Source organism: Pelobates fuscus, chromosome 13 (genome assembly GCF_036172605.1).
Source record: "Pelobates fuscus isolate aPelFus1 chromosome 13, aPelFus1.pri, whole genome shotgun sequence".
In the NCBI taxonomy this organism is placed as follows: Eukaryota; Metazoa; Chordata; class Amphibia; order Anura; family Pelobatidae; genus Pelobates; species Pelobates fuscus.
Window position 1 is genome coordinate 106,137,043 of NC_086329.1, and position 15,080 is coordinate 106,152,122.

Genomic DNA, 15,080 nt, shown 5'->3' on the forward strand with positions numbered 1-15,080 from the left:
GGGGGTTCATCCTAAAACTAACAGAGGCAGCAGAGTCTTAGCGGCGTGTAACGTATTTCTCAATGGCGATTAAGATAACCACTTTAAATGTTAAGGGACTTAATGCCCCCAAAAAGCGACGTCTTATGTTTCGGGCCCTGAAAAGGTTGAACTCGGACATTGCTTACTTACAGGAGACTCACCTCCCTAAACAGGCTACTTTCCGATTGCGCGACCATGTCTACACGGGCTCCTTGAAGCCAGGTCACATCGTAAACGTAACGGGGTCGCCATAGTTGTTAAACGCTCTTGCCCCTTCCAGATGTCGGCCAAGGATGTGGACCCAGGGGGACGATACATCATAGTTACCGGAACGCTGCATTCCCACGTCGTACACCTGATAAATATATATGCCCCGAATCAACCGGACGCTGGTTTCTGGACTGCGCTGCGTGATAAGGTAGCCGCACTACCACATGGCATGATTCTTCTGGGAGGAGATTTCAACGTCACACCGTGTCCGGCGATGGATAGGACCTCAAGAGATGGAGGTCCGAGATCGCAGGGACGTGGGGGGCAGGACCGTCTGCTTAATACCTTTATAGCGGATACGGGACTGGTGGATGCTTGGAGGGCGCAACATCCTGTTGACAGAGATTATACTTTCTACTCTGCTCCCCATGGAACCTATTCTAGAATAGACCTATTCCTAGTAAATGCGACAAGCTTCTCCAGGCTCTCGGGCTCTGAGGTTGGGAATATTTCATGGTCCGACCATGCTGATGTCTCTATAGTCTTAGGTAATCTCTGTACGGCGAGCCCCTGGTCCTGGAGACTGAATTCATCGTTGCTGAGAGATGAGTCGGTTCTGGACGGCATTCGGAAGGCTATTACTGATTATTTTCAGGTTAACACCACCCCGGACGTGAGCATTAGCACGGTTTGGGCGGCACATAAGGCGGTCATAAGGGGGGATCTGATCAAACTGGCCACGAGGAAGAAAAGGCTGAAACACCTTCAACTGGAAACCATACTTAAACGGCTACGGAACTTGGAGCAGAAACACCAATCTACCCCAGACGCTGAGTTACTCGGTCGACTGGAAGCAGTCAGACGGGACATATGCACCCTCCTACTAGATGAAACAGCTAGGGCCATGACGTGGTCCAAACGGACCTATTTTGATAAGGCCAATAAAATGGATACGCTGCTGGCCAGAACGCTGCGGCCCAGGCAACAACGGCCCCACATTACGGCCATCAGACACCCGGATGGCACGACGAAAACTAAACTGACAGACATCGCAAAGGTCTTCGAAGATTACTACAAACACTTGTATAATCACTCACCGATTGATCAACCGACGGACGGACAGGAGGACCATGGCGTATCACAATATCTGGACGGTTTTGGCTTGTCCAAATTATCAAGGGTCGCAGCGGGAGAACTAGCAGCGGAAATCAGTATTGAAGAAGTGGACAAGGCCATATCGAGCCTGAAGGGGAACAAGGCACCGGGCCCTGACGGATATGATGGGTCGTATTACAAGGCCTTTCGGGAGGAGCTCGCGCCTCAACTGGTGACGCTGTTCAACTCCTTAAGACAGGGAGGGCGGTTGGGTCCTGACATGTTATTGGCTACGATCGTTCTGCTACCCAAGCCAGATAAGGATGTACACCTACCTGAAAACTACAGGCCTATATCGCTGATCAACCACGATATAAAGATCTTGGCTAAGATACAGGCGGACAGACTGAACCCGCTTCTGACATCACTTATTCACGCCGATCAGGTAGGGTTCATACAAGGTCGGCAATTGTTCGAAAACACCAGGCGAACGGTCGATTTGATCTGGAAACAAGTAGCAACGGGTACACCTTCCCTGGTAATATCTATTGATGCTGAGAAGGCTTTCGATAGGGTTAAGTGGAATTTCTTATTTGCGGTGTTATCGCACCTTGGATTTCCGGAAGAATTCGTGCAAGTCACAAGGGCAATGTACCATGACGTAAGGGCCCAGATACAGATATCGGGGGCCCCACTGACTCCCTTTAGCCTACACAACGGAACCAGGCAGGGATGTCCTCTCTCTCCCCTCCTTTTTGTGCTGGCCCTAGAGCCTCTTCTGCAGGCAATTCGCAGACACCCGAACATTTACGGAGTAGCAGTTGGAGGGGAAGAATTTACTGTATCTGCCTACGCAGACGACATCCTCCTCATGGTAACGAGCCCGCTTTCGATGAGTCGATGACAGCATTACAGAGAGTTATACGAGAATATGGAGACCTGTCCGGATACAAGGCAAATATCCGGAAATCCAGCGCGATGCCGATTGGTATGACAGCTGAGGATGTCGCTCTGATACAGGACACTCACCACCTGCGGATGGAACCGCATTCCCTCAAATACCTGGGAGTTCATTTGACGGCAGATCCGAACCGACTGTACTCTAGCAACTACGAACCCATGCTTCGGACTTTGATGAGGGATATGGACAACTGGTCTGACAAGTCTATCTCTTGGCTGGGTCGCATTCACTCTACCAAGATGAATATTCTCCGGCGTATACTTTTCCTTTTTCAAGCTCTCCCTATCCGCGTCACGAAATCGCAACTGCAGCCGCTACAAAGGGCGATATGTAACTTTGTGTGGCACAATAAGCGGCATAGAATAGGCAGACAAATCTTATATAGGCGCAAAGACAGAGGGGGATTGGGGCTTCCAAATTTGTATTACTACTACTTGGCGGCCCAACTGTCGCAGGTGATTATGTGGCATTCCCCTGTGGGGGAAAGGAGATGGGTGGAAATAGAATCTTTGATGGTAGGTCTCGACGTCCCCCAATTTACGATGTGGGTTCCTAAAGAACATAGGCCCATGATAAGGGCGACCTGCCCGGCCATCCTTAATGCTCTTCAATTATGGGATATGAACTGCACCAAGTTCGGACTCACTTCATCCCCTTCCCCTATGACCCCAATACTTAGGAATCGAGCGTTCCCACCTGGTATGGCCCCTAGGAACTTTTGCAATATAGAAAAAAATGGGGTACAACGGTATTACCAACTCTACCGAGAAGGGGATGTAATCCCTTTTCAGGACCTCCAACAAAACACCCACCTGACTCCAGCAGATTATTTTAGATATGTCCAGATAAGGGACTTCGCTAAGAGACCCTGTATCAAGACAGCGGCCCAGGGACAGTTTACTTTCTACGAGAGACTATGTAGAGATGAATCTACCCCAAAAGGGATGATCACCCTCATGTATGCTCATCTTAGCACGGAAACTAAAGAATGGGGTAAATTGACGTACATTGATAGATGGGAGCTGGACCTTGGGGAGGAACTAGAAGGAATCGAATGGCAGGAGATCTGGGAAGCAACCAAGAGCGCTTCTATATGTGTCACACAACAAGAACAGGCATGGAAAACCATGCTCAGGTGGTATACTACCCCGATAACTTTACACAAAATGCACAAATTAGATACTGACGACTGTTGGAGGAGCTGTGGTTTCCGAGGTACGTATCTCCATATGTGGTGGGAATGCCCGAAAATCCAAGGTTTTTGGAAGGCTATTGAAGACTTACTAAGGCAGACATTCGGCAAACCCCTCCCCTTAGACCCATGGGTCTATCTTTTAAATAGAACTATAGAGGGATGGACGAGAAGGGAGCAGAAATTGGTACGGACGATAACCTTGAGTGCGCGCAGAGCTGTAGCAGCGGCATGGTTAACACCTGGGGGACCGGAGTTTGGGGGGGTGATATCTAGGATAAGGGACAGCAGGATCATGGAGGACCTCACTGCCAGGATGAGAGGAACCATAGCGGCTTTCCAGAGGGTTTGGGAACCGTGGGACAATAGTGTCCTGGGAACTAGGGATGATTGATGGGATAGAATTATGATTTCTACCAAGACCCGATACAGCCGGATCATCGGTAATCGGAAGTTCCTTAGCTCGCTCGCCTTCCCCCCCCTCTCTCCTTCTTTCTCCTTTTCTCCAATTTTCCTTTTCTCTTTCTCTCTTCTCTTCATATTTTCCTTCTTGATACATAACACCTTGGTATACGAGGGTATCTTCTTATATTATACCTTTTTCTCACTAATATTGGCTCAGTTCTCGTAGACATTGTTTTTTCCTAGCACAGGCATATGTGTCCTGATGGAGAGATGGGGATACCTAAAGCTCACTCCTATTTGAGTAGAACTAGGGCTCCTGTTCGGGGTACATGGCCTGATTAGCAATACAACATCGCTGACGAGAGGCAGGTAGTCTAGAATTCCAGAGGTGGGTTACCTTTAGGGTCGCTGTTATACCTTTCTGCTCTGGAGGATGTTATATAACATTGTATACTACTGCACAAGCTTTATTATTGAGCTGACATCGTTATTCCTCTCATAAACAACAGCAAGGAATTTATATAATGTATCTATAGAAAATGAAAATCCTCGATGGGGGACGAGTGGTGTTGAATTCATTAAGTGGCTTGTCGTACTAGCTGATATTGTTATTCTTACATTCTTGTCTGAGTCCTTTTATATATCGGCTTCTGCGCAAGCCGTCAAGTTGTATTATCCTTGTATTCCCTATCGTGTGCAAAAATAAAGAATTAAAAAAAAAAAATACAATAAACATTAAATTAAGCCACAAGATGGCAGTGTGCGTACATGACATTGACTCCATTATTTTAGGAATACAGCACTGCATGGGAGCATTGGGAATGAAAAGTGTTGCTCCTCCAATCACCTGCTGTTTATAAGAATGAATTGAGAAGGTTTCCTGCGAGAGCCAAGTCTGCCTCAGTTCTCAGTGTGGAATCGCCTCTAGTGACTGTCAGTAAGATGGCTATTAGAGGTGTGTTTAGCCCTACATAAATGCAATGTTTTACAATACAGGGCTAAAATGGCAGTGCCCCTGTCCCACAACCACTTTGTTGAGACTAAGTGGTCAGGGTGCCTATAGTGATACTTTAATTCACAGAATAATGTGTGAATTGTGGGGCTCCACTGGTAGGAATTATATCCAGAGACCCAATTTTATAATAGGCTTTTGTTTTATTTAAAAAATGTATCCACCAAATGTGGATACAAAATAGAGTAATTATTTCTTTAACCTCTTCCTGTTATTACGGCGTAATATGACATCGGCAATATAACGGGCTTAAAAGCCACTGCGTAGGCAGAAAATGACGTAACGGCTTTGAGCCCCAGGAGCCAGCCGCTACCTCCACAGCGATCGGCTACTCCTGAATCCTCTGCTGAATCCGGACCCCACATTACAATAATCAATAATTATCAATTACTGTTACTAATAATTACATAAATATAAACATAGACTGTATTTAAATGTATACTTATGTTATCTTTGTAGATAATTAAGTGATTGTATTAATTACAATGTGAGGGACTTGCCTAACAACCCAGGCAGAAAGTCCAGATAATTTAATTTGCAAGTCCTATATTTAACCCTCTAACTTTCCACAACATAATACCTGTACATGGTGGGTCCTGTTTTACTCGGGAGATATGACTATTTTAAAACAGTAAAATGTATCATGACGTTGATATCGTCACTGAAAGTGCAGTTTTTGTGTAAAAAATGCAAAAAAACAAATATGAACGCTAACTTTGGCCAGGGTTTGTGACAAAGTGACTAACAACAAAGAATGAATGTACCTCATTTTGAATATCCTGGACTGTCTACTTTTTCAAATGTTATGCCATGATGGGGATAATTCTCATTCCTAGGCTGCCATACCTTCTCAAAGGCAAATTAACTAATCTGGAAAATTTGCAAAAACAGAAATGGGCATGTCTTATATTTGACCCTGTAACATTTTCAAAACCCCATAAAACCTGTACATGTGGGAGTGCTGATGTACTCGTGCGATGTTACTGAACACAAATCTGAGTGCCTTAGAGCAGTAAAACGTATAATGCTAATGATATCATCGGTGAAATGGCCGTTTGTGAAAGATGCAAGAAACAAATATGAAAGTTGATTTGGCTGGTGTTTGTGACTAAGTGGCTACTAGAAATGACTGGACCCCATTTTGAATACCCTGGGTTGTCTATTTTTTCAAATGGTATGCCACGAGGGGGGTAATTTTCATTCCCGGGCAGCCATACGATCTCAAAGACAACATAACTAACCTGGAAAGTTTCAATGTGTATAAACTGAAAAGGGGAAAGTGCTATATTTGGCCCTGTAACTTTGCAAAACCACATAAAACCTGTGCATGGGGGATTTTGTTGTACTCACGAGACATCGCTGAATACAAATATGTCTGTTTTATTGCAGTAAAAGCTAACAGTGTTATGACACTCACAGTTAAAATGTAGAAACCAAATTGCTTCCACCTTTTTAGAATTTATTTATATAAAATTATGTTTCATAGCTAAGCATTTGATGTGAAATTAAAGTCCTTTTTCATTTAAATAAAATAATATATATTAAGTGTGAGTGTACCTAATAGAAAAGAGGTCAATTATGATTGAACAAACATTCAGCGCAAATTCCAGGATTTGTTTTGATTTTGTTTTGATCTGAATGTGTACAACTGGCTCCGTCCTTAAAGGGTTAAATGGATGGCCCAAGATGGCTGCATTAAAAATAAAATAAATTAGAAATAATAAAAGTAAAACGGTCGTTCTTTTGCATCAGTTCTCCAGGATAGACTTTTCAGGCTGTAACATCTACAGGAAATGGCTGAGATCTCTCGAGGAGTCATGGTTCTCCTATCTGTAAAGTGTATGAAGAAATGTACAGGGGTTAAATTCACTGTGTTAGTGCTTCATATTCTGTCTAATAAACATAAACTGTGTCTATGTCAGTTATAGGGGAACGTACAGCTGCACTGTATCTGCTATATTATCTCTTTCTCTGGTAAGAGGGAGATGAGAGGATGGAGCTAAGGGTCCAATAGATTCCACATTTTTTCCAAATTAAATGTTTCTTTGTATTAAGACTTTCTTAGGCGCCTTGAGTCTTATATTGGTCAGTTTTGGTTACTGACATCCTGCACAGCACCTTCCGTGACTGCATCCCCCTTCCTGCCACGTACAGAGACACGGCCAGACCCAGCACCTGTGGTTGTGATGGTTTCTCAGTGTATCTATAATTGCAGTTACTGTATCTCCAGCCTGTTACAGACATTATGCTGCGTCCAACTGCATGGATCCTCTGTATGTTACTGGCAGCATTCCTCCTGGGATCAGGTCAGTAAACTCTCTATATTGGGACAGAGGATCTGATACAGTGACTGATGGGAGGTATAGAAGGCTTACCCCGGCAGGCTGGGTTTCTCCTCCCTCAGGAAGGTAAAAGCCCCAGGGAGGGGCAGTTACTGTGCATGTTATGACCTGTAATCCTGTTAGGGATCCCTGGGGCAGAGGATCCAGAGAGCAGGGTGGGAGCTGATCCAGCAGCTGGAAGGGAGTCCATGTCAGGATTTCCACCTGGCAGTGGGGGTGCACAGGGAAGATAACTGCAACTTACCTGGGTTTAAAGGGACACTATAGTCACCTAAACAACATTAGCTTAATGAAGCAGTTTTAGTGAATAGATCATGCTTCTCAGGTTTCACTGCTCAATTCACTGCCATTTAGGAGTTAAATCACTTTGTTTCTGTTTATTCAGCCCTTGCCACACCTCCCCTGGCTCTGATTGACAGAGCCTGCATGGAAAAAAACTTGTTTCACTTTTAATCAGATGTAATTTACCTTATACAATTGTATCTCTATCTCTGTAAATTGAACAGGAGGCTCTTACAGAGTCTAGCAAGCTATTAACATAGCAGGGGATAAGAAAATCTTAATTAAACAGAACTTGCAATAAAGAAAGCCTAAATAGGGCTCTCTTTACAGGAAGTGTTTATGGAAGGCTGAGCAAGTCACATGCAGGGAGGTGTGACTAGGGTTCATAAACAAAGGGATTTAACTCCTAAATGGCAGAGGATTGAGTAGTGAGGCTGCAGGGGCATTATCTATACACTAACCCCTGCTTCATTAAGCTAGAGTTGTTTTGGTGACTATAGTGTCCCTTTAATTAACAGGCAGTTTTTAAAGGGCCAGACTGACACAGTTCTTCACTCCAATTATCTGGCCTGGGGAAAGCAAGATGGCTACTAGTAAACGTTATCCCATGATATTCAATGCAGGAAATAAAATATGATTTATTCCAGTTAATTATATTTCAAATGAAAAAGTGAGTGATATGATGTGATGGGATATTTCTACAGTCATTACCAACTTGTCATGAACTATATGTAATGTAATAATTTATGTTCAATTCACTTTAATTCACTGTTAATGGTATAAACCCCAGAATGAGGTACTGCACCGCATTTTAATATTATGCATTTAAGTCTCAGTCATGCTGTTATCCTCAGCAAAGTACTAAACAAAACGAAGATTTAATATTAGTGACACTATCCCTTTAAGACAAACTCGGGCAGTGAATTTACATGTTGCTGCAAAGATACGTTATTTGGCAAAACATAAAACAAGAAATCCATACTGCCCTCATTTTATTGCCTTATTATAACTTATTGCATTTGTGAAAATGAAAGAAACACTCCAAGCATTATATCTACTTCAGCTCACTGTTGTAGTTATGGTATCAGCAATGTCCTGGTGCCCCTCACATTGTACGTAGTCAAATCATTTTTACCCCCTGTCTCAACTACTAATGCCAGAGAGCTGAAATTAATCAGCCGACACTCTAAAAAAAAGTGTTTTTGTGAACTCGAAAAGTGACAGATCTGCTTTAAAATGTGGTGAAAGGTTCAATCCATTTTTAAAAGGTGCATTTCATACCCAGTAATGGGAGAGTGATGCGTTATTCGCCATAAATAACTACACAGAATAACTGTGAATAATTACAAAATCACTATAACCCGCAATTCAGGATCTGCTAACCGTTCGGTACATTCGTAACGTACCGGACATGATCTCCTGCCCAGAGGAAGGTGTTATATAACGGACAAAACACGTTGAATATGTTTTAGGTTTTACAACACAAGTTATTTATTTTTTCTATTTTATTTGTTTTTAGAATATTTTGTCTTATTGTGTAAAGTGTCTGTTTTAGAGATTGGGAGATATCTGTACGGATACAGGTTTAACACAAGTTTAACACAAAGAGGGTCCTGACAGTTTGTTATAATTGTTGGGTTTACAATATATACCGCGCATTAGGGTAATAGGTAACAAATATCAGTTAAATTAAATGTATCTTTATTTTCTCTGCAGCACAAGATGTCCCTGTCCAGGTGTCCGGCCTTGTAAATCAGTCTGTCCGTCTGTCCCGGGATTTACATCTGACACATCCTGTAGAAGATGTTGTGTGGACATTTCAAACCAATGGAAAACCATTCAGAATTGTGTTATTCAGTAATTATAATTTTAAGATCTATGAGAGTCAGTTTACCAGCCGCCTTGAACCATCTAACAACATAACAGAATTACTAATCCGAGACCTGAGAAGAGAGGACAGCGGGATATTCACAGCGACAATAGCCCTTATAAACAGAGTAACACGTCTGTTATTATTTAATCTCACTGTATACGGTGCGTATTCACAATGAGGGCCATTTATTTAGGAAACTCAGTCAGCACCTTAGGGTGAATGTTGTCCTATTAGATCCAGTCATTAAATATCAATAATCTGTATTTATAAATGGATGTATTAACATACTGTAAGTTTAAAAAAGAAGAAGAGAAATGAGCTAGAAGGCCACCATACATACAAGTATGAGGTGGAAGACTGCTCATTCAATTGGTATATACCCCTGCAGTAAATGTACTTGCATAGAGAGGGGGGGGGGGGGGGGGGGGAGAGACAAAAGAAGGGGAAAAAGGACAGAGGGGGAGAAAACGTGGGTATGTGTACCTTTAATAGAACAGAGAATACATAAATAGTAATAAAATCTAACTGGCACTATACATGGCCAGGAGGGAAATATCCCTTACAAAAAGTACAAACTAGTGAGATACTGACTCACAAATACTGACTAAATCCAACACAATTGCAAAATACTGGAGACCAGAAGTGGTCACAAAAAATTATAAATTACAAATGGAGTGTTGGTCTTAGCAGATAAAGCCTACCAGAAATCCGGTCTTAGCAAATGAGTCCTGCCAGAAATCTGGTATAAGGGCAAAGGGGTATACTGGATAGAGATAGGAATATGAAGTGAACCTTGGTAGTAATGGTATCCCTGGAGAGAGCAGAGAGTTTACTAGTGCAGGCTGACAGGTAGATGTATGCAGATGTGGATAGCCGAATAGTACTTACCTAAGGCCTAAGGCTACAATCCATATGAGCAAGAACTGAGAACTAAGGACTGTTTGGGGAAAGTACTATTCGGCTATCCACTCTTTTTGCCTGACATCATCCTGGTGGCTCACCTATCGATGTGAGGTCGGAGGTGAACCAACCAAGTCCGCGGACGCCGTCCTCACCGGCTGCTGCAACATTCACTTGGAAGAAGACTATCACCATCCACAGCCATCCAGGAGCATCGGTCAGGTCATATAGCCATTTTTACTTTCTCCTACTTTGGGACAGTTCTGCAGTATTTTATCTATTCATATTTTTGATGTTTCATTATTTTTGCGGATCATTATTAATCTAATAAAACAACTTTTTAATCTACATGTTCTACAAGTCATTTTGGATTCATACGGATTGTATCTGAATTGCCATTACAGTAATTACACAGTATCACTTGCACATCTATTTTGATTGCTACAATTGCAATCATCTTTTTGGCGGTCAGCCCAGATTTTTTAGATGAGAGACTGAAATCAGGCTGTCAGTCTGCAATACTAACAAGCCTCAGTCCTATCTCTACTTCTGTTTTGTTTTGTTTTATTTGATTATTTTTATTTTTTCTTTATTTTCTTTATTATTATTTTTTGTCTTTCCTTTGTCATGAAAGTATATTAATTCATAATTACCTCAGCTGATTCTGCTATTTATTTTAGCGGATCGAAGGTGTTTTATGATAGATATTTAAAAAGACTGTTGTGCACTATTTATCAAATTCTACGTTGGGACTTACACATTGACATTTGGACTATTTGCTGCTACACATTACTAAAGTATCTTATATAGACTATTATTTTGATACCTTGCACTATTACGGATTAGGCTACAAGTTTTGTGATTCATACAATTTAGATTCTGTATATATTTTTATATTGTACTATTGTATGGTATATTTTCATCTACACTCTGCAAGCTCCTGGATATTTGTATTTTCCTTATAGTTTATTTTTGTACAAACTGATTTTGCTGAACTGAATTAAATTATTTTTTTTTTTATTAATGTACACATTAATACTCTGCGTTCTCCACCACAGTCTGCATTCATACTCTGCACTCAGCTTTTACACTCTGCAATAAAGGAATACTCCGAACACCACAACAACTTCATCTCAAGGATGTTTTTATAGTGCCTGAAGATCCCGGGTGCTCTCTTACCATAAGGGGTTAAACATCTGTCCATTTGGACAATCATCTTCCTCCTCTTTCCCTGGACTCATGGGAATGCTCGGACTGTGTGCCGACACTCTCAGCCTATCACTGGCTTCCAATTGAGGAAAAATACATGAGACAGATAAGCAGTTTCTTACACATTTTTCTCAATAGTAGACTGGTGATAAGCTAATGCTAATGCTCTCGGTCTATCACTGGGACAGAGTCTGAGCCTTCCGATTTATGGCCAGAGGATAAAATACATGGACTTGGAGATGAGGAGCTGTCTGCACCTATTTAGGTATAAACTGTTCATAAATGGTTTAATTCTTTAAGATGTATTCAGGGACCTCCAGGCTCTGTAACATTCCTTTAATGCTCTATATTAGCGTTTCCCAAACCAGTCCTCACGGCCACCAACAGTCCAGGATTTATGTATTTCCTTGTTTTATTCCAATGGAGATACTGACAAAACTTGGACTGTTGGTGGGTCGTGAGGACTGGTTTGGGAAACGCTGCTCTATACGTATCACACAGCACAACAATCCATATGGATATATTAAATTATAGTTATTATAAGCTGAACTGTTTGTTTATTATTACAGAACCTGTTCCTGTCCCGGAGATAAAGACTGAACTGGATATAAACTCCACCAACTGGTGTAATTTTACTCTCCATTGCTCCGTTCCTACAATCACCTCCACACTGTCCGTCAGCTGGCAGTGCAGACACACAGACACTGAGTACTGTCCCTTTAATCACAAAGTGTATAATAATAGGCGCACAGTCCGGATCTCTCTGCAGCCGCAGTCACGTCACTCACAATTCCTGTGTTTGGTACAAAACCCTGCGGACAAGAAAAATGTGTCTGTTTATACTCAGGAAATCTGTTCTGATTTTGGAAACAGAAAAAAAGGGTCTGAAAAAAGTGAGTGACTCCGAAATATTAATTAAACTAATGCAGGAATGGAAGAGGGAAGTTTATTGTGAAAATATTAGATACAATCAGCCAGATGCACATCGGATTATTTGATTGCATCTCAAAAAGAAATTGATGTGTTTGGTGCAAAACCCTGCGGACAAGAAAAATGTGTCTCTTTATACTCAGGAAATCTGTCCTGAGTTACAAAATAAACAAGAATTCCCAGATTTTACTAGTATCATGACGTAAAGTCATGATTTTATTAAAGACACGGAGGCGAGTATTATGCATAACTCTTTCTTTATTTCCTCAGCAGCAAAGATAGAGGAATATAAATATTATCAAAAATGAAAGAAAAAACTGTATAGGCATAACAGGCAGCCAATCACATCATATAGGAAGTAGCTATATAAGTCCTGTGTCTCCCACAATCCCCCTCTTTCTTGCGAAACCGAAGACCAGGTAAGACGAACGATGCTCCATTAGATCCAAACAGGAAACAGCAGACAATGCGAAAACTTCAAGCTACAAAAGATAGAAAAATATGGTAATTTCCAAACTCAAAACTGTAGACTTACCAAACATAACTGTGAGGAGCCATACATAAAACCGGATTCTGAAATATAAAATATATAGAATTAGAAACCAGCAAAAGCTTCCAAAATCATCCAAAACATGATAAAATACATGATAAAAATACATGATCTAAACCCATGATATAAATACAGACCTGATTGAAAAAACATACCTGAATCGTATCGAAGCATCTCTTATCCCAAATCCACACCGGGAGGGTGGGAGGGAATAATACTCGCCTCCGTGTCTTTAATAAAATCATGACTTTACGTCATGATACTAGTAAAATCTGGGAATTTTATTAAAGACACGGAGGCTCATATTATGCAAGTTCAAAGCTGTGCAACCACTTGAGATGCGATGTGTTCAATGGGTCTGAAGTAGAAGTCTCGAAAGGTCGATTCCCGAGACCAATCCGCCGCTCGCATAATGTCTTCCAGTCCACATCCCACTGAAGATGCTTTCGAAGCCATCGCGCCCCGCACAGAATGAGGCGTAAATACAGAGGTGTCTATACCCGCAGAAGATAGTAGCCAACGCATCCAACGTGCCAGAGTAGGAGTTGAAACTGGTCGGTGAGGCGACCTGAAAGATATGAACAGATCATGCAGACCTGCTGAGCGAAGGGAACGTGTAGCCTCCAGGTAAGCTTTGATGCAATCCACCGGGCAGAGTGCCGGACAACCTGAAAACCTAGGGTATGTTAATGACTTGGATGCAGACTTAGTCCTCCTGGATATGTCAAAAGTAACGCCCTCCGGGGTGAACGCAACTGCGTCCCAATCCAGGGCCCTGACGTCGGAGACCCTCTTGCAAGAAATCAAGCAGAGTAGCATCACCAACTTGGATGACAATTGCTTGAGAGTCAGTTCCAGGTTAGGGTACCATGATGATAGGAACTGTAACATCACGTTGACATCCCAAAAGGCAGAAAAACGAGATCGAGGAGGACGAGCAAGGCGAATACCCTTGAGAAGGCGACATACAAAGGGGTGTCTGCCGACAGGGGAACCGTCCAAACCCTTGTGGCCGGCCGAAATAGCCAAGCGGGAAAGGTTGATCGTGCGGTATGCCTTGCCTGAATCAAACAGGAATGTGAGGAACTCCAGAATCAAATGTAGAGGGGCAGATACGGGATCCACTGCCCGTTCCATGCACCAACCAGACCACGATCTCCATGAAGCTCGATAGGCTGAACGAGTGCCTGGGGCCCAAGCGTTATCGAGGAGCAGGAGAGTTGCCTGCGGAACGTCTGGGACAGTCCAAGGTCCCCTGAAAGGAACCACGCTATCAGGGGTAGCTGGTGTTGCAACACCAGCTCGTGTGAGTTCCCATCCGGATCCTGGAAGACAGGTATCAGCCGAGGGTAATCTATCGATAACTCCATCAAGTGAGGGAACCATGGTCGCGATCTCCATAGAGGGGTTATCAATGCCAAACGACAGTCGTGGCGAACCATCTTCGAGATTGTGCGCGCGATCATGTTGAACGGGGGAAACGCGTACAGGTGACCTCGTGGCCATTCTTGGAGAAAGGCATCTGTCGCCACCGCTGCTGGGTCCGGCCTCCAGCTGTAGAACTCCGGCAGCTGAGTGTTCAGCCGAGATGCGAACAGATCCATCTGAAATCTTCCCCACAGCATGTCCAGGCCCTGGAACACCGAAGCGTGTAAACGCCAATCTCCAGAGTCTCTTAAGTGTCTTGAATTCCAATCCGCTCCCGAATTGTCCAGACCCGGAATGTGTTCCGCTGTTACCGAAACGTTGTTGTAGAGGCAGAACTGCCAGAAATCTTTCGCCAGAATCGCCAACATCTTGGACTTCGTACCCCCCAGGTGATTTATGTAGCGGACCGCCGATACGTTGTCCATCTTGAGGAGAACGCAGCAATTCGCTCGTCCTGGGGTAAGGCTGCGGATCGCGAACGCCCCTGCCAGGAGCTCCAAGCAGTTGATGTGTAGTGACTTCTCCATGTCGGACCATCTGCCTCCTGTGGAAACGTCGCCACAACGAGCACCCCAGCCGTGCAAGCTGGCATCGGACTCGATCACTACGTCTGGGATGGAGCCGAAAATCGCTCTCCCGTTCCATGCCTCCATGTGTGCCAACCACCACA

General features: G+C 43.1%; 1 protein-coding gene across 1 annotated transcript in view; it reads left to right on the forward strand.

The window, feature by feature from the left end:
* The window catches only part of LOC134582681 (uncharacterized), a 50,530-nt gene extending 38,127 nt beyond the window's left edge, over positions 1-12,403 (forward strand). Inside the window, exons 8-9 of the mRNA XM_063439331.1 lie at positions 9,237-9,554; positions 12,072-12,403. Coding sequence (XP_063295401.1) covers positions 9,237-9,554; positions 12,072-12,403 — 650 coding nt within the window. The remainder of the gene's footprint in view (positions 1-9,236; positions 9,555-12,071) is intronic.
* Positions 12,404-15,080: the final 2,677 nt, after the last annotated feature.